Source organism: Arabidopsis lyrata, assembly GCF_000004255.2.
Source record: "Arabidopsis lyrata subsp. lyrata unplaced genomic scaffold ARALYscaffold_3, whole genome shotgun sequence".
Taxonomy (NCBI): Eukaryota; Viridiplantae; Streptophyta; class Magnoliopsida; order Brassicales; family Brassicaceae; genus Arabidopsis; species Arabidopsis lyrata.
The window spans coordinates 7452477-7470464 of NW_003302553.1; the positions used below are offsets into that span (position 1 = coordinate 7452477).

At 38.2% G+C, this 17988-nt stretch overlaps 6 protein-coding genes across 8 annotated transcripts; 2 read left to right on the forward strand and 4 right to left on the reverse strand.

Annotated features, from left to right (window-relative positions):
* Window positions 1-201: 201 nt before the first annotated feature.
* On the reverse strand, window positions 202-3696 carry LOC110230454. 3 transcript variants are annotated; one of them, XM_021033439.1, is made up of 5 exons: window positions 3476-3696; window positions 1229-3291; window positions 1058-1138; window positions 588-977; window positions 202-499 (listed from the first exon to the last, which is right to left on the reverse strand). In XM_021033439.1, the coding sequence occupies exons 2-5, from the start codon at window positions 3230-3232 to the stop codon at window positions 341-343; spliced, it is 2634 nt and encodes an 877-aa protein (XP_020889098.1). In that variant the 5' UTR covers window positions 3233-3291; window positions 3476-3696; the 3' UTR covers window positions 202-340. The 3 variants fall into 3 exon arrangements, with proteins under 3 accessions (XP_020889098.1, XP_020889096.1, XP_020889097.1); XM_021033437.1 differs by having other exon boundaries at window positions 1058-1141; window positions 3476-3695; XM_021033438.1 differs by having other exon boundaries at window positions 1058-1141; window positions 1229-3302; window positions 3476-3695.
* A 607-nt stretch (window positions 3697-4303) lies between these two features.
* On the reverse strand, window positions 4304-5360 carry LOC9321278. Its single transcript, XM_002885166.2, has one exon. The coding sequence runs from the start codon at window positions 5181-5183 to the stop codon at window positions 4584-4586; it is 600 nt and encodes a 199-aa protein (XP_002885212.1). The 5' UTR covers window positions 5184-5360; the 3' UTR covers window positions 4304-4583.
* An 81-nt stretch (window positions 5361-5441) lies between these two features.
* Window positions 5442-7360, reverse strand: LOC9321279 (50S ribosomal protein L3-2, chloroplastic). Its single transcript, XM_002885167.2, has 5 exons — window positions 6879-7360; window positions 6359-6568; window positions 6141-6245; window positions 5946-6059; window positions 5442-5862 (listed from the first exon to the last, which is right to left on the reverse strand). Exons 1-5 carry the CDS (start codon window positions 7245-7247, stop codon window positions 5689-5691), a joined length of 972 nt encoding a protein of 323 aa, XP_002885213.1. The 5' UTR covers window positions 7248-7360; the 3' UTR covers window positions 5442-5688.
* Window positions 7361-7480: 120 nt separating this feature from the next.
* On the forward strand, window positions 7481-9693 carry LOC9321280 (probable GTP diphosphokinase CRSH, chloroplastic). Its single transcript, XM_002883016.2, has 4 exons — window positions 7481-7908; window positions 8046-8978; window positions 9049-9339; window positions 9427-9693. The coding sequence occupies exons 1-4, from the start codon at window positions 7528-7530 to the stop codon at window positions 9571-9573; spliced, it is 1752 nt and encodes a 583-aa protein (XP_002883062.1). The 5' UTR covers window positions 7481-7527; the 3' UTR covers window positions 9574-9693.
* A 138-nt stretch (window positions 9694-9831) lies between these two features.
* On the forward strand, window positions 9832-10636 carry LOC9319129 (putative F-box only protein 9). Its single transcript, XM_021030997.1, has 2 exons — window positions 9832-9925; window positions 10086-10636. The coding sequence occupies exons 1-2, from the start codon at window positions 9832-9834 to the stop codon at window positions 10634-10636; spliced, it is 645 nt and encodes a 214-aa protein (XP_020886656.1).
* Window positions 10637-11229: 593 nt separating this feature from the next.
* LOC9319130 (CBL-interacting serine/threonine-protein kinase 1) lies at window positions 11230-15231 on the reverse strand. The gene is made up of 12 exons (XM_021033493.1): window positions 14677-15231; window positions 14538-14600; window positions 13415-13486; window positions 13213-13320; window positions 13045-13125; window positions 12788-12967; window positions 12485-12700; window positions 12289-12393; window positions 12082-12198; window positions 11922-11984; window positions 11768-11842; window positions 11230-11649 (listed from the first exon to the last, which is right to left on the reverse strand). The coding sequence occupies exons 1-12, from the start codon at window positions 14863-14865 to the stop codon at window positions 11587-11589; spliced, it is 1332 nt and encodes a 443-aa protein (XP_020889152.1). The 5' UTR covers window positions 14866-15231; the 3' UTR covers window positions 11230-11586.
* Between the last annotated feature and the right edge of the window lie 2757 nt (window positions 15232-17988).

The window sequence follows — 17988 nt, forward strand, 5'->3', positions numbered from 1 at the left end:
AAGAGAAGCTGTCAGGTGTATTGTTTTTCTTTTTTTCATTTTGACTAATAAAATAAATCAAAAAGACAGATATTCGTTAGTTAAATAAATAACAAAAAACTGGCTTATGACAGCGCGGCGCCAACTTTTTGGTCCCATATATATCCGTTGTTAACTTAATGGATATATTATTCATTATTTCACTTTCACTAATTCACCTACTAATAATATTACTTTAATTTTTATCTTCTCCCCAACAAAATTCATCATATTTTCGAATGTATATTTATTTAAGGATACAATGCTAGAATTCAAAATACATTTAGTGTTCGTTAGAACCGTAGCACTAAAGTGACACTAATTAATCATCGTCGCTAAGATCATCATCGTAAAGATCAAGATTGTCTTCACCTTCACCGTCAACGTTACCAGATCCCATGTTATAACAGTTCTCCTCCTCGTCCTCATCGTCTTCATGGTCTTCGTTCTCTGCCCTCTCTTCCCCTTGCAAAGTCTCCTCCTTCACAAAGAAACAACAACTACATTTATCATCCTATTATATAAAATCAGTGGAATGGTATTTAGCGTTTGATATTTTAAGTAAGTACCTCGTCCTTCCCAGTTGCCACGAGCCATTCCGGGAGCAACTGATCCAGCAATGCGTAGTTAAGACTCGGTGGTGGTCCATCGTCATGTTGTAGCCGTCGCTTCAGCTGTTTTTCTCTGAGCCGTAAGTTGTAATGAACGTAAGTTAGATCTTTCATTGATTTCTTCCCGAACCGGCTCTGGCATTGACTATTAACTTGGTCGTACATGCTCCACTTAGGCTCGCACCCAACAGACGAGCACGTGTGGCTCAGTATCCGAACCGCCACTCGCTGAAGTTCCAAACAGCTTATCCCATGCTGTTGCCACCAAGCGGCTGGATCAAGCTCTGTTCTTGTGCCAATGGCTATATCCGTTCCAAAATCAGCTTTTGCAGAAGTATACTCCGGAATCTGAAACATGTCAACAAAAAGTTGGTTTAACCTCAGGTTCTGAGAACAATGTGTGACATGTTGATATATTTTTGTCTCACCTGCATCAATGCTGTGATTCTACGCGTATTATCAGGCTCAAGCCTAACAATGCATTCGTTAACTCCACGAACAACCTCAGACTGCTGCAGATTCATTCACATTAACAGCAAAAGTAAGGAAATCGCAGAAAGTTTTAGTGATTGATTCAAATTAGTGATAATCATACCTACCGCCATAAAATCAGGACGATATTTATATGCCGGGTTGAAGAAATATGCAGCCACATAGAGAGGATGATGAAACAATGGGTTCCAACGGTATTCTATCACACGCCAGAACGGCCCGTATTTCCTTGCATCATCGCCATTAATAGACTTGATCGCCATTTTCGCACAGCACATGTAACCGTAAGCATATGGCAAAGATAGTCTATCGCCACCATCATTGATCATGTGAATCACCTGCATCACCGGATCAACCGATTTCAAAACATACTGAACCTTCTTCCAAAACGCAGCACTTGACACCATCTTCTCCACTTCTCTTCCCTCTTCAGACTTGGCGGCGGTCTGTGACAAAATCCAGCCATCAGATTGGAACAGACCTCTGAGACTGGCCTTGTGGTCCATAAGACTTTGAAGAGTGGTGAAACCGGAAGCGTGGCGCATGGCTGCTGGTCTAAGAAGATCTAGTCCCTGAGTGAATTCGTTCTTCATGAGATTAAGCAGCCATGTTTGATTGTAAATGAATCTTGTGATTCTTTGGGCTTTCTCTAAGCACTCGGATACAAATTCAAGCTTTGAGATGTCTTCAAGAACCAGTTCTGTGCAATGCATTGCGCAAGGAGTCCAATACATATTCTTTCTCTTTTCTTCAAGTAATTTCCCAGCACTTCTACAGATAGCAGTGTTCTGTGTAATAACCTGCACCACATTTTCCTCGCCAATGTCGTCAACTAGTTTGTCTAGACATTTGAAAAGGCTTAAAGCATCTTCTACTATATCAGCGGCATCAATCGAAGAGTGGAAGAAGACACCACGAGGGCACGAGACCAAGAAACTGATCATTCTCTTGCCCTCTGTGTTGGTCCAAGTATCTGCCATTATAGAACAACCTGTAACCAGCCAAGAAGACCTGTACTCCCTCAAGTAGCTTTTGATTGTTGAAATTTCATCCTGCAAAAGCCTACCAGAAAACAGATGACTCGAGGGCACAACGAAACCCTCTCCGTACATACCAATCAATTCAATCATCTTTTGAAAGTACAGAGAATTTGCTGCTTCTGTGGGAACTCCTACATGGTGGAAGAATTTGGAAATGGAGGATGTGACATCTTTCCGTGATACAACTCTGTTTGAACAGCTAGAGTATAGTCTTCTCTGCTTGCTAGAAGAAGGTGACTGAAACGGAATCATCCTCACTCTTTTTGGGTTTGCTTCAGAGACAGATCTCATGTTCATTGAATCAAGGCTTTTTCTTTTGTCTTTGCTAAACCTTCCATTTCCCAGCATCAACCTATCTTGGCTGATTGGGTAGAAGTCATGATCTGCTCCGTCTTCTTCTTGCTCAGGATCCTGAGAGACCGTTCTGAAAGTTAAAGCTCCCATTTCATCATCAGGTCTATTCTGCCTCTTCCCAGCTCGATGCCATTTCATATTCTCTTTGATCTTAACATAAACCTCCTCGGGAGCATTTTTACACGGCGCTACCTCTCCAGGTATTCTCGCCAGGTGCTGTTTAAAACGGTTAATACCGCCACTCACAATCTTGTTACAGTAATTACATTTCACTTTCTTTTTCCTCTCGTCCTGAGCAACACCATGTTCCCATCCAGGATCAATATAACCTGAAGACCGAAGAAGACTCCCATCACTCAAGCCTAGCTTTCCCTTACTTCTTCTAGACCAGCAGGGCCGCTCATCCTCCTCCGCTTCATCGTCATTGTTAGATTGATGGAAACTGGAACAAGACTGCCCACTATTATCCTCAGACTGCCTCAGCTTTCTGGTGGAACGCACCAGATTCTCCTTCATCCTCAGACATACTTCCTCTGGAGACTTATCACAATAAGTAACTTCTCCTGAAACTCGAGCCAAGTGTTGCTTCAATCTGTATATCCCTCCACTAACAATCTTTCCACAGTAATTGCATTTAACCTTCTTCTTCCGCTCGTCTTGTGCAACACCGTGCTCCCATCCAGGGTCAACCACTCCAATCGATCCAGGTGGAGCCATTGTTAAACCATTTAAAAGCTTCAAACTTTAACAGTTCCACAAACCAATGCAGCCTCAATCTACAAGAGTGCTTTCATTAAAACAAAAACAAGAACATCTTTAAAACAACATGCATGGATTCAATAAACACAAAGAGGAAAGAAAAGAAATGTGGTCAACATATACGGATTTAAAAACAACATTTGTCATCAATTTTGTAAAGGAAGAACAAAGAACTGAACTGGGTTTTCTTCTAAAACTTACCTAAGAAGCTGAGAACTTTCGTAATCGGAGGCGATATTTTTTTTGCCGGTTTTGTCGATTTTTTAGACCGGAGAAAATGGAGGTAGAGCTTAAGCGAAGTCGGAACACATCTTTAGGCGTCGAGGGACGAATTTGAACTACGAATTGAAGAAGCGTTTTTGCGGAGGAAGGGACGAGTCACGGGACGAGATAGAGCGAATTAAACTCGACTCGGGCGATTTCTAGGGTTTCTGCCTCGGCTGACTCGTCGTTTTTAACGAATTTGCAAAACGAGGGCTTGTATTTTTATAAAATTACAGAAGAGCCTCTATATAATTGAAATATTCGTAATTAACCCTCTCTCGCAGTCCAGGCAGATTCTTCGTTTCCTGTGTTTTGCTCTTTCACCAATATAGCAAAACATAACTTTAGGAATGCCTTACCTTGCTCTTTCCATTTTCGTGTTGCAAAAACAGTTTTACATATTTTTTTACCAATCCAAACAAATTATATAATTTTCCAAACTCTTATATTGATGATAATCTTAAATCAAGCAAGCCAAAAATAGTGTCTTTATCACATTTTTCAAGCCAAACATCAACGCATTATCATTTCTTGACTCGAGAACTCTGAATCATCATCAAACAGTCTTCCGATAAATTCTTCCATGTGTGCTTTATCACAACTTCCAAACCAAAACATCAACGTACTATGATTTTATTCGATATGTGCCAATCATAACCTAATTCACTAGCTAAAGAACTCTAAAAATATCAAACCTTCTCTGTTCCATGAAAATCTCCAAACCAGTAAGCCATAAAACAAGACGAAATCTTGAAATCATACAGAGACTTTTAAAGATTGAAGATGGAAACCATTAATATGAATGAATGTCATTGAGTCTTACACACACCATTGTACAAAATAAAAGCCCTAATGTATCCTAATTCAAAGTCTCCAGCTTTCTCTGTGAGACATTTGATCAAACACGTCTGAAAATGAACTAAAAATCACCAAGATAGTTGGCTAATAACAACCGCAAAAAAGTAGTCTTTTCTTGAACCTTAGAAGAGAGATATATCACACAAAATCCCTACGTACCAGTAAATTGCTGTCAAGATTTAGAAAATCAGCGTTCATCTTCCTTCCTCTTGCCGGTGGCTTTATTCTTTTGAATAACAATATCCTGAAGATTCGCCAATGCACCTTTAGCTCTCAACTTGGCCGCTTTAGCTGCTATGATCTTCTTAAGAGCTTCTTCCTTTAACAGAGCCACCGCGTTATTCATATTAGCCACCGAGATCTTTGCAGCTGCGATAAGAGCCATGGCCGATTCCGCACTGAGAGGCGTTTCTTCAGGGACGTCATCATTGACACGAGATTTGGGGAAGAAGGTGAAATTGGGGTTAGAACATGGCTGGCATGTGAAGGAAGAAGCTGGTGGTGGAGCGGAGGAGGATGAAGATGCGGCGGTGGAGGAAGACAGCGGCTGAGGTGAGCAAGAAAGGTGGGTGCTTGAAGGGCAATTGCCGCAGATGATACGAGCTTGTGGAGGAACGGCGTTGTCGAAGAGATTGAAACAAACAGAGCAAAATAGCTCACGATATTCTTTGAGCAAACAATCGGTGCAGAGTCGCCGGAAAACGCCGGTTTTGCCGACGGTGTGGATGAACGACGGCTCTTTTTCACGGCATACTATGCATTCGCGTTGATTCTGTTCCGAATTCATGGCTAAGTCAACGAGATTGAAGAACTCTCTCTCAACGGTAACCCTAAGCGAGAGAGAGAGAGAGAGACGAAAGAAGCGTTTGTGTTCTCAGAATGTTCAAGATCTTTGGGCTCGAAGAGACTTCAACACAACTGTTTCATTCTATTGGGAGATGAAAAACTTATATAGGAGATTAAAAAATGGATCTTGATTCTTGTTAGAATTAAAAACCGAATCTTTTTTTTTTCTGTAAATACGAAAGTATATATATTTAGAAGATGAAAGGAAACATAATAAATCTTGCTTATTGCAAACTCTTTAAGCATTGTGATATAACAAATGCGAGCAAGCCTAAATTCCTCTATTTAATCGTTTTCAAATCATACATCCAAACAACTAAAATAAGAAAAGACAATTAATTTCATCTGCAAAAAGCTTTAGCTCTGTGATTCCACTTCCACAGCTTCTTTCTAGTCTCCCATAAATGTAAAAAGCCAAAATGAAGATCAAGGTCATGTTGTTTTCATCACTCTGCCAACATAAATGGGTCGACTTCTCCAAGATCTGCGACCAACGGTTCTAATTCTGATGGATCTTCATCTTCCGGAGCTAAGTAAGTTGGAAATGGAAGCTTTGAAATGTCTGGTTTCTTGCACCATGCATCTTTTATGAACACAAAGTTTCCTTCTGCACCAGGAACCTGCAACAGACAGACAGATGGTGCTCACGTTTTGTGACAGACAGATCATAGCCAAAGACTTGCACTCGGATTGAGATACTTACTTGTCCTCTCACCCACATGAGGTTCCTCGCAGGATCGATCTTGTAAACCCAAACGTTCTTTACTGTCCTCTGATCTGCACCCATTCTCCCAGCCATTTTTTTTCCCTTGAACACCTACTCAAGTGTATTTAACAAGTCAGTATTGTCATTTGCCTTGGAGAAAATTCCCAAGAATCATAGCAATTTGACACATACCTTTCCAGGAGCATCTCTTTGCCCTGTGGAACCACCGCTTCGATGGGACAATGAAGCACCATGTGATCCCGGCATTCCACTGAAACCATGTCTTTTCATGCATCCCTGCAAATTACATAGCAAAAGGCATCAATAACACAACCATTACTTTGCACAAACACTGTTTCATCTGCACCAAAGAAAATATCAAACTTTAAAGTCCTTGAGAATGGTTTCACCTGAAAACCTTTTCCTCGAGTGATCCCAGTGACATCAACATACTGTCCCGGAACAAAATGGCGGACTCCGAGTGAAGTACCAACAGGAAGAAGAGCGTCTTCAGTCACAGGAAATTCCCTCAACTTCCTCTTTAACGGCACACCTTGTGCTCTGAAATGCCCCACCACAGCCTTTGACAAATGCTTCGGTTTCTTTTGCCCACATCCGATCTAACTAACAGAACAATACATGCCAATCACATTACTAAACCATGAGCTTCATAATATTCGATGTGACGTATATAATTTCTTTTTATTACAATTATATTCTCTGAGGACACAAGAAAAGAAAGGGCAAGTGTTCTGATGTCACAAGCTAAAACCCAATTCATCAATAAATCCATACAAACATAAAGTTACAGCAATCGATTGATCAAGTAACCACTAAGACTAATCCGAATACAGAAGTGAAAGTAGGAGCCCTATCAAAGAAACAAACTACATGGCCAAAATGGGAATGAATAAACTGCGATGGAGTTACCTGTAACGCAAAAATGCCTTCTTTCTCAACAGTTTTAACCTGAGAGACAATGTTGTCATCAACCCAAAGAATAGAAATCGGAACCCTAGCTCCCCATTTGTCCCAGAGCGCAGTCATCCCGCACTTAACGGCGATGATCCCAGTCCTTCTAGAGCTCTGAGACATCTCACCTTGTTTCGCCTCGATGATTCTATTCGGAGCCCCAATAATATCAGATCCACCAACGTCGACCGACCCAGTATCGGAGCTGAATCGTCGGAGCAGAAAGAAGCTACAATGAGGTAGAGATTCAGAGGATGAAGGAGTTATAGACCGGATTGATAAAAACTGATTGATGCGAGAAATGAGGCCTCTCGGTACGGCCGCCATGATTTCGAATCGAAGCTAACTTCAATGGCTAAACGAAGAAGGAAAGAGATGCAGAAACCGGAACTCGAAGGCTTTTGCGTAGGGTTTTAGATGGGCGACAAATGATAACGAAACCCTCTAAGTCAACAAGAGAGTCTAAAAATAAGAATTTATTTATTTTAAAAATAAATATGTGGACGAGAAAACAAAATCCTACGTGGCTTATCCATTGCGACATATAAAAAACAAAACGATACATGAAAATTTGCCTCAATTTCAAAATCAAATCTCAAATTCTCAAATGTCTGTCATTCGTCCTTCTCCGATTCCAATTCCAAGATGCAGATCCCAGTTGCTGCATCGTCGTCTTTACTCGATCCAATTGATTCAGAGACGACGTCGACGGTGGAATCCGAGGTCAGAGGTGGAAGATACTGCGGTTGAATCGACGGCTCGGTCTCCGGAGGCAGCGGGAGGGAAAATGGTTGTGGAGCTTGTTGGAGCTTTCAACGAAGTAACGGAGAGGATGAATTCGGTTTGGTTGTCGACGTCTTCGTCTAGATTACTCTTTAAAGCTCTGAAGCTCTCGATTCCGATTTTACAGTCTCTTCCTCTTGCCTCTGATGGTCGCTCTCCTCTTTCTAAGGCTCTTTCACTCTCTATCATACTCGCAGATCTCCAGGTTCCTCTCTCTCCTTGAATTTTCAAAGTTTCTTGTGTAGATGATTAGGTTTTGCTGCTGATTCTACGGCGAAATTGAAGCATAATGTTAGAAAATCATGATAATCTGATATTTGAGAAATTATGTGGTAATGGTAGATGGATGCGGAAGTTATATCGGCGAGTATATTGAGTGAGGTGGTGGAGGCGAAAGCGATATCTATATATGAAGTTAGAGACCAGATTGGTACTGGAACTGCTCATCTGCTTCATGAGATTTTTCGTGTTAAGAACATCCCTTTTAAAGTTGATGTCTTGGACGACGAAACTGCTGCTTCATTGAGAAAGTTCTATTTAACCTACTATGACATCAGAGCTGTGATCATGGACTTGGTTTCAAAGCTTGATGAGATGAGGCATTTGGATCACTTGCCAAGATATCGCCAGCAGATTCTCTCCCTTGAAGTGTTGAAGATTTATTCTCCTTTAGCTCATGCGGTTGGGGCTAATCACCTGTCACTTGAGCTCGAGGACATCTCTTTCCGTTATCTTTTCCCGTGTTCGTATCTATACTTAGATTCATGGTTAAGAGGTCACGAGAACGGGTCTAAACCGTTGATAGACATGTACAAAGAGCAGCTTTATCTGTCTTTGAAGGCTGATTTGGTTTTGGCTGAAATGGTGGATGATGTATATATTAAAGGTCGGTATAAAAGCCGGTACAGTATGATGAAGAAGCTCTTAAGAGACGGGCGTAAACCGGAAGAAGTGAACGATGTGCTTGGTCTACGGGTCATATTGATACCGAATTCTGTAACAAACGATGTTGAAGTGGGAGAAAAAGCCTGTTACAGAACAAGTGAGATTATCCGGTCTTTGTGGAAGGAGATTCCACATAGAACAAAAGACTACATTGCTAGGCCGAAGGCAAATGGGTATAAGAGTCTACACATGGCGGTTGATGTTAGCGACAGCGATCAGACAAGACCTTTGATGGAGATACAAATACGAACAATGGATATGGATGGATCTGCTAATGCTGGAACAGCATCACATTCTTTGTATAAAGGCGGTCTAACCGACCCAAAAGAGGTAAGCACTTTTGTGTTTTTTTAGTTTGGCAAATTTAGGAGGTTGAGTTATTTGTTTAAATCATGTTTAGGCGAAGCGGCTTAAAGCAATAATGATGGCAGCAGCAGATCTTGCAGCGATTCGACTCAAAGATCTCTCATCAAATAAACACCAAAGCTTCAAGACAACAACGAACCAGAGAGACAGAGTATTTTGCCTTCTGGACAAAAACGGGGACGGAATGATCAGCATAGAGGAACTAATGGAAGTGATGGAAGAGCTTGGAGCTCCAGGTGAAGACGCAGAGGAAATGATGCAGCTTCTTGACTCTAACAGCGATGGATCTCTTAGTTCAGACGAATTCTATACGTTCCAGAAACAAGTCTGTTCATTATTATTTTCTAATATAATTTTTCTTTCTCTCTTTTATAAGTGACCTATTGATGGGGTTTGTCATTTCTGTTTGCAGGTTGAGTTCATGCGTAAATGGGAAGATAGAGATAACGAATACAAGAGTCTTTTAGATGAAAAGCTTCATGATCTCCCACATCAAGATACCACAGGTTTGATACAGTTATACAAGAAAGAGCTTGAGGATCGTCTCTCAACCCATTAAATATCAAACCATTTTTCTAAAATCTAATATTTAGACATCAATGTGTATAGTATACTGTACTGTATATGTATTCCTAATTTCCTAGTTATCTGTTGACATAGATTTATTGGGGTTTTTTTCTTTCTTATGTTTAAGAAAAGCCCCATTTTAGTTTCAAATGACAAACTTTTAAAACCAAAAAAACCCTAATGTCTAAGTGTAGTCGGCCTCTGTCATTCTTTAACTTCATCTGAGAGATCACAAGAGGAAATAGAGACAATGGCGATGTCAGATCTTCCACGGGATTTGTTAGAGGATATACTCTATAGGATTCAAGCCCTTCAAGCCAAACTCAAGGTTCATCGAGAAGCAGGTACGTAAATCAGCAAAACAGAGTATGCTTCTCATGTTGAAGGAATATAGAGTTTGTTCAATGAGTGTCGACAATCTCCTTGAGATTGAAAAAAACGCTGCTGATCCATCTACAATATTTAAGGTCGGATTTGACCTAAAGGATTCTCGTTCTATATCAGACCAAGTCGATGTATCTGAAATCTTTCACTGCGATGGTTTATTATTGTGCACCACCAAGGACTATAGTCTCGTGGTTTGGAACCCTTGTACTGGTCAAACCAGGTGGATCCAACACAGTCATGCAGCTTATCCTCGTAAGGAAGAGTCTATGTTTTTCCTTGGATATGGAAACAACAAGTCTTGCCGAAGCTACAAAATCTTGAGGTGTTGGGATGATGGCACCCTATTCGACCAAGTTGTGGAGTTTGAAATCTACGACTTTAGCTCTGATTCATGGAGGGTTCTCAATAATTTCAATTGCAACTTCGTCTTACTAGTAAATGGCATGTCTTTGAAGGGAAATGGTTATTGTCTTGCTTTGGATAACATGAACCACGATAAATTATACTTACTCAGTTTTGATTTTACAACCGAGAGATTTGAACGCCTCTGTCTTCCAGCTTTACAGAATCTTGATTATAAAACTATAGCTCTATCAGTTGTTAGAGAAGAGCAACTCTCATTGGTACTTCAGCGCGTTGTCGTGCATCAAAGGTGGATGTATGGATGACTAATAAGATTGATACTAAACAAGTGGTGTGGAGCAAATTTTTTACGGTAGATGTATACATGCGTCGTTATTTTTTCTCGTTTTGCGTGAGTTTCGTCATCGACAAGGAGAAAAAAATGGCCGTGGGTTGTGAGAAGAGTAACAGACATGAGGAAAAGAACCTTGTATACATTGTTGGAGAGGACCGTGAATACACAGAAATCCATTTTGGAGAAAGGCCTGAGTTCAATCCTTGTGTGATATCATGTGAACCATTTATTTTCGATTATGTTCCAAGTTTGGTTCAGTTTTAGTCGATACAGGTAAGGACGTAATTTCTTCAATCTCCTCTTTTGTTTTTTTTTGTTTTTGTTCTTAGTGTTTTTGTAGTGGAAGTAGTTTGATTAATCTATGAATAGACATTTTATTTTATAGTTATTTTCGTCCCTTGTTATTCTTTGATTCTTCGCTTCTTTGCACTACATTCAAGTTTCAAATTTTCAACAACAAGCTTGCGAATTTGATGAACTCTAAAACTGAAATTGTTACATTCCAAGACGCAAAATGTTGATAGGTCATGAATGTCAGTAATATATGAGACCACGCAACATAGCTTAATATTACAAATTTATATGTGTATCGCATTTGAAATTAAATTATGTACAAATACAAACTAAACATACTATGTATATTATTTACAAAAAGAATGAAGAGATTTTCTTGGGATTTTTTGGCTAATAGCCGATTTACCACACCAAATAAAGAGCAAATACATAGGTAGTGAGATAAGAACTACGCCACGGTTTATAGATATAATTAATGCAATTATTTGCACTAATCATATAAATCGAGCTCCTTTTATATATACTGATGATGATAAATTATGAACATGGATGGTGTGTACCATATGATAAAATATTAGAGCTATGTATATCTCTTTCAGCCGAAAACACCAACACCTATGTTACTAGCTAGGATACTATCTCTTGCTCCGGCGAGGATGTGCCCACGTCTTTTAATAGTCTCTCGTACAACTGCATCACCCCAAAATCAAACATAAACATTTTTATCTTTCATATGTTTATTCAGTACTTAGAGATCCAAACTAAATAAACCATTAAGTCTAATTAAGAAGTGACAATTGTGGCATACCTGTCTATATAAACATGAATCGCCATAAGATTTTCTTAGCTCAACCACGTTCAGTGACGGCTTTATCTCGAAAACCTGTTATTATATGATAAGAATTTCTTCGATTAGTCAAATATATAATCGAAAAATACTATTTACGTCATAGTTAATATACCTCAGCTGTTACTGATAAACCAACTTGACCTTTCTGGTTTCTTTCTTCTTGTTTTACTTTTAACTGAAACAAAAATACAGTTTAAAGTTTATTTATAAACTCTACACATTTGAAATTCCATGTCGCTAAGGAAGAGGACGAACATGTTGTGAAGACTCACCTTGGCATGTTTCTTTTGTACACTGAATCCCATTTCTGTAACGGCTGTTTCGATTTTCTCCAGTAAATCTTTTGCGGAGCTATTTGACGTGAATCTTATTCTCCTCTCTGATACATTCTGAGGATGCAAAAGTATAAATTCTTTTTATTATACATTGTCTCAAGCAGAGAGCACATCTTTGAAACAGAGTATGAAAAGATTATTTACCTCTTGTTCAAAGAAACCTGACAGGTCAAGAAAGGAAGACATTCCAATTAACTGAAACGCATTGATTATGGTCGGTGAATCACTGCCCTTCCCTTCTTCTGATCCCTACACCGTTCAAAAGAGAGACAGGGAAATGAGAACATTGTACTTTAATCAAATGCAGTTGCGATAAAGAGTGAGGTTGGCAGATTCTTACGAGCTCTTGGATTGAGAAAGCATCATCGTCTGTGTCAACTTCTTCTTCGTCATCATCATCGGGAGATGAAGGAACATACTCGTGTTTGAACCACTCGCTGGCTTTAATACCCACGACTGTGATCCTGGTGACTGGATTTGGATCAAGCATTCTCTTAATCATGGTTCTTGCACCTGGTGATAACCATCTTGGTATTGGTGGGTCTCCTTTGCATATCTGAAAAAAAGATCAAATCTTTTATCAAGCTTCTTTCTTCAAAATGTGAATTGAATTGGCATATATATAAGAGAAGATGCGGTTTACCTTCTGGTAAAGAACTGCAAGGTTTCTATCGTCAAAAGGAAGACATCCGGTTAGAATCACATACAAGATTACACCACACGACCATATATCTGATGCTGCACCATCGTAACCTCTGTTGGCTAAAACCTCGGGCGCGACGTAATTAGGACTTCCACAGGTTGTATGCAACAATCCGTCATCCTAAAATGCCAAAGAGAAAATTAGTTGTAACTCAAACGGATTCAACAAATATGTTTCTGCTGTGATATGCTAAGTACCCTAAAATGCTGAGGCAGAGCACTGAGGCCAAAATCAGTGATCTTTATATGTCCCTTCGCATCAAGAAGAACATTCTCTAGCTGCAATATAGAAAAAAAATGGAAAACATCAGTGCACTATTCCATAGAGTTTTTCATGGTTTGAAACACAATGAGAGAATCACAGACCTTGAGATCCCGGTGGAAAACACCTTTGCTGTGACAGTAGCTGATTCCATCGATCAGCTGCTGAAACATTTTTCTTCCATCAGTTTCTGTTAATTTTCCGTTGGAAACCTGGGAGTTATCATCAGAGTGTGGGTTTAGCTTAAAATGACACTCGTTAAATAAAAAGTTTTGCTTAGAGCAGAGAGGCTAGTAGGGGTCTTACAATTCTGTCGAACAATTCTCCTCCGGTAACAAGTTCCATTACCATATTAATTTTCGTTTTGCTAGCCAATACCTGCATGATAACAAAAGATTAGTCACAAGAAGAACATTAAAAGAAAAGGAACATTAAAATTGGACTTGCATTCATATCCACAGATTCCCTAAACACTTAGCTGTCCAAAATTTACAAGAAACACATAGGCAACCACAACACGACAGAGTTAGTCACGAGCTTAAAAAGTGGACCACGTGTATCGAATATGTGAAGATCCACAATGGCAATGGGTTGCTTAACCAAAAAGTCAAGATTAATCTCGTGTAACATGGCAAAGCAATTGAAATAATTAGAAGTCAACAATAAACGTCCTCCATTTAAAAAAAAAAAAAAAAAACTCAAAGATACTGCAAGCAATACCCATAAAATAATCTGAATAATACTATATGAATAAAACAAAATAAAAAAGTAAAACTATACATAAGATCAAAGAGGGTCCACATGATAAAAGCTTAAAAGGGTCCTAAGATTAGGCAATTATGATGATCAAGCGACATATTCTGCATTTTTCACGATAATTTTTTTAGGACGGACCCACCTTGGAATTGAACAGGTCAGATTTGTGTTACCGGCCAAGCCACCGTATCAAATAATGGAATCATTAACTTAAAAACTATGTAAAACGGTGCGGCTAATTGGCAACGTGAAAAACAAGGTAAAGCAAACATGTTTGGGTACGACATCGAAGACCAGATTATACAATTTCTTAAGTGATAAAACCGAATGACTTCTTGTAAGAATATTCCTAAACAGTCAAAAAGAAGATCCAGAAAGGAAACAACAATTATCCAACAAGATTCGAGATTTTAATCCATTTGATAGATAAAGAAACAACAATGAAGATATTAACTAAAAATAGTTTACTAACAATCTAAATGACAAATCAAATTTCGAATAAACATCCATAAGCAGCAAATAATTCGATTACTTTCTGTCATACTCAGGTACTAAATAAACACAAACCTACATCGCAAGCAAACAAACAGAAGAATAATCCAAAATTTGTTATACTAATTTCGATAATCCAAAAAATATTATACACAAAATTTAAACGGATTAAGAGACGGACCTCATGTAATCTAACAATGTGGGGATGTTTCAACATTTTCAGAGTCCGGATCTCTCTTTTGATCTGCTCATAACAATTGGATCCGTCAAAATTACAAATTTAGAAATGATATATCGAGAGATTGAGATCGAATGCAAACCTGTAAGGAGAAGTTGAGATCGGCGATACGAGACTTGTCGATAATTTTAACAGCGACGGATTGACCGGAGACGGTATCTTTAGCGAATTTTACTTTACCGAAATTACCCTCGCCGAGCGTCCTACCAAGCTCGTATTTACCCAGACGCATTCCCTTCTCCACCTTCTTCTCCTCTTGCCTTCTCACCATCCAATCAATCACCAATTTCCCAAACAAAAAAAAAAAAAAAAAACAGAGACAACCAAATCGATTTCTCGCTTGAATCTTCCGATTCGTTGTTAAAAAAGGGGAAGTAGATTATTGCAGCTGTGCAGGTTTGTGTGTGAGGGAAGGAGAGATATTATATATATAGGTGTAGGTAAAGAGACGAATAAGATTGGGAAGAAGAAGAAGAAGAAGAAGAAGAGAAGAAAGTGCCGGTTGAAATTGAAGAGAGGACGCTACTTCTCTTTGCTTCCTCTCTTCTTATTATATTCACTTTTCTTTTTTTTTTTATTCCTCAACTATTTTTTTTTGTTTTTTTTGGGTTTTGTTAGCCAGATTTTATTGGATAACTATAAACATATTAATCTTGACAAAAAATCAATAAACAAATTAATCTAACAAACCATAAAAGATTTTATATTATCGAAATAAGATTTTTGTAAGTAGGGTACTTTTCAAGATATATTATTATTGGTCAAATAAAACTCCTCTCTAATGAAATTATGTCTATGTTCATTATAAGAGAGGAGAAAAAAAAGATCTTATTTCTCTAAGGAACTTCTTTGTACAAATATACGCAAGAGTATATTGATTATTTGCGAATATATATGTGTATTTGATGTGTCTACTTGTAGGCATCAATAGGCCCACGTCATTTGTTGCATTAGTTTTTTTTTGTTTTTTTAACAACTGAGACTTTATTAGATGGTATAAGGTTGATACAAGAAAGGGATTAAGAAAGCAGGAAGAAATGAGTACGACTGATACAAAGAAGTAATAGTAAGAACCTGTTGAGCCATTTTATCTGCTGCATTATTTCTTTCCCGATTAACATGAGCAAGAGATGAAAGGGGAAGCTTTTCCATTCAATGGCGAATATCGTAAAGCAGTGATCCTCACAGTTATTGATGATGGAGGTTAGTTCCTGATTATCACTCTCAAACCAAACCTGACGCATACCGTGTGTCCAGATAACTTGAAGAGCATGTAAGAATCCTAGAGCTTCCGCCTGTAAAGGTGTCGTAGCTGCCGGCAGCTTTGCGCAACCCGTAAGGACGACTTTCCCATCATTATCTCGTATTATCCAACCTGTATTTGTTGCATTAGTTTTATGTTGAAATTAAGTAATTAACTAATTAAAGATTAAAGTCGGAAAGAAATTTTGCTGCCAAACAAAAAAAAATAAGCCGGAAAGAAACGCTATACAAATTACAAAGGTTAGCGTTACTGGAGCAGGCTTTCGGTTTTCAGTTTTTTTTTTTTCAAATTTAAACAAATGAACTTTAAACTACACATAGTAGTTAATAATATCATAAGAAATCACAAATTAAGTTTCCAAGTATTCATGTTGGACCTAATTTAAAAGTTTTTTTTGTTAAAAGTTTAAGTCCAACTATGATTTCTTAAAATTCCAGTTTAGTTTTTATAGAAAAGAGAAGATCAAACTTCACCTGAACTTAAGACCCATTCTTAGAAACATAGATTATCATCAAGTCATACACTTCAACAAATTTACAACGCGATCATAACTCATTCATTTTAAACTTCAAATTATGAATTTCTATGAAACACGAACCTTATTAAAGATTGGACTTCCTTCTAATAGACTGCAGGTCTTCATTATCGTGGCATTGTTAGGAGATAATTTGGTAAAAAATCAATTATAATTTTTAGAAATATTTACTCAGATGTTAACCAAAAGTTCGAATATTACTAGAATTTAATACATTTTCTAAAAATTACTCATATGTTTTGAGCATTTGTGTAATTACAATTAACACCCTTCATTAGTTTTTTTTAATTAATAATTTTTAATTCGTTTTTAATTAAAAATAATAAATAAAAATTTGATTATCCATGTCATTAATCCACATCACCAATCTCACACTCCTCAAACTCACGTTATTTCTCCTCTTCTCTTTTTTGTCTCCAAATCCAAGAAAAGCTTTTAGATCATTTCTCCTCTTCTCTTTTTTTTTGTCTCCAAATCCAAGAAAAGCTTTTAGATCTAATAATCTGCAACTAACTTGGGTACAACATTGACAGAGATCTTCAAATTGCAGGATTGGGCTAGATCTTCCTAGACCTCACAGCCACAACGCTTGCCATAGGGTCCCAAATCAAAAGCTTCGTCAGATCTACTCGCAACCAAGCTCACGAAAAAAGTCATCAAAAATCAAAACCCAAAACAAAGAGATCTATGGAATTCTACATGATTCGTTACAGGTTTGAGTTGAAATCAAGAATAGCTACTCTTTTACTTTAATTTTACATGTCTCTCGTTTAATCTTCCTCTCAATCGATCTATTTGGAGACATTTCTACTTCTATCTATGTTTTGATTCATACGGTTTAGTCTTCCTCCTATGTATCCCTCAAACATATTTTTACGAATCTTAATTTGATTGTTGTTATTTGACCAATAAATTTCATATTGTCTTCTCCAAAAAAATGTTGCTTTCCGATCTGTATTATAAATCAGCCGTAAAGTGATGTAACTCAGCCGTAACGTGATGTAATTCAGTCGTAACATATAATTTACACAACCTTTCGTCTTCCTTGAATGATAACTCAGCCGTGACATGTAATTTACCGAACCTTTCGTCTTCCCTGAAGCATATAACTCACCCGTAACATATAATTTACACCCATCTATCGTCTTCCCTGGAGAATATAACTCAGCCGTGACATGTAAATTTACCGAACCTTTCATCTTCCCTTAAACATATAACTCAGCCGTAATGTAATTTTAGCGAACCTTTCGTCTTCCCTGGAACATATAACTCAGCTGTGACATGTAAATTGACCGAACTTTTCGTCTTTCCTTAAGCATATAACTCAGCCGTAATGTAATTTTACCGAACCTTTTGTCTTCCCTGGAACATATAACTCAGCCGTGACATGTAATTGACCGAACCTTTCGTCTTCCCTTAAGCATATAACTCAGCCGTGACATGTAAATTTGCAGCGAAAAAATAAGAGACGCAACATTTCCTCTAACTTTATCATCGAGCACCAACTTCACAAGTTTTTCGTGCGTTGTTTTCGCATCTATCTGCACAACTCTACACCCTCTTTCATCGGTGTTAAATACGTATTTGTGTTTTTA

Excerpts from the sequence above, each read along its gene's own strand:
- LOC9319129 (XM_021030997.1), top strand. The coding sequence starts at position 9,832 with ATGGCGATGTCAGATCTTCCACGGGATTTGTTAGAGGATATACTCTAT. Across the intron at positions 9,926-10,085 it reads CAAGGTTCATCGAGAAGCAG|ACCAAGTCGATGTATCTGAA; the intron begins GTACGTAAATCA and ends GTTCTATATCAG.
- LOC9321280 (XM_002883016.2), top strand. The coding sequence starts at position 7,528 with ATGTCTGTCATTCGTCCTTCTCCGATTCCAATTCCAAGATGCAGATCC. Across the intron at positions 8,979-9,048 it reads GTCTAACCGACCCAAAAGAG|GCGAAGCGGCTTAAAGCAAT; the intron begins GTAAGCACTTTT and ends AATCATGTTTAG. Across the intron at positions 9,340-9,426 it reads TCTATACGTTCCAGAAACAA|GTTGAGTTCATGCGTAAATG; the intron begins GTCTGTTCATTA and ends TTCTGTTTGCAG.
- LOC9319130 (XM_021033493.1), bottom strand. The coding sequence starts at position 14,865 with ATGGTGAGAAGGCAAGAGGAGAAGAAGGTGGAGAAGGGAATGCGTCTG. Across the intron at positions 13,321-13,414 it reads GAGAATTGTTCGACAGAATT|GTTTCCAACGGAAAATTAAC; the intron begins GTAAGACCCCTA and ends GATAACTCCCAG. Across the intron at positions 13,126-13,212 it reads TTTTCCACCGGGATCTCAAG|CTAGAGAATGTTCTTCTTGA; the intron begins GTCTGTGATTCT and ends TCTATATTGCAG.
- LOC9321279 (XM_002885167.2), bottom strand. The coding sequence starts at position 7,247 with ATGGCGGCCGTACCGAGAGGCCTCATTTCTCGCATCAATCAGTTTTTA. Across the intron at positions 6,246-6,358 it reads CTCGAGGAAAAGGTTTTCAG|GGATGCATGAAAAGACATGG; the intron begins GTGAAACCATTC and ends TGTAATTTGCAG. Across the intron at positions 6,060-6,140 it reads AAAGAGATGCTCCTGGAAAG|GTGTTCAAGGGAAAAAAAAT; the intron begins GTATGTGTCAAA and ends ACACTTGAGTAG.
- LOC9321278 (XM_002885166.2), bottom strand. The coding sequence starts at position 5,183 with ATGAATTCGGAACAGAATCAACGCGAATGCATAGTATGCCGTGAAAAA.
- LOC110230454 (XM_021033437.1), bottom strand. The coding sequence starts at position 3,232 with ATGGCTCCACCTGGATCGATTGGAGTGGTTGACCCTGGATGGGAGCAC. Across the intron at positions 1,142-1,228 it reads ATCGTCCTGATTTTATGGCG|CAGTCTGAGGTTGTTCGTGG; the intron begins GTAGGTATGATT and ends ATGAATCTGCAG. Across the intron at positions 978-1,057 it reads GAATCACAGCATTGATGCAG|ATTCCGGAGTATACTTCTGC; the intron begins GTGAGACAAAAA and ends GACATGTTTCAG.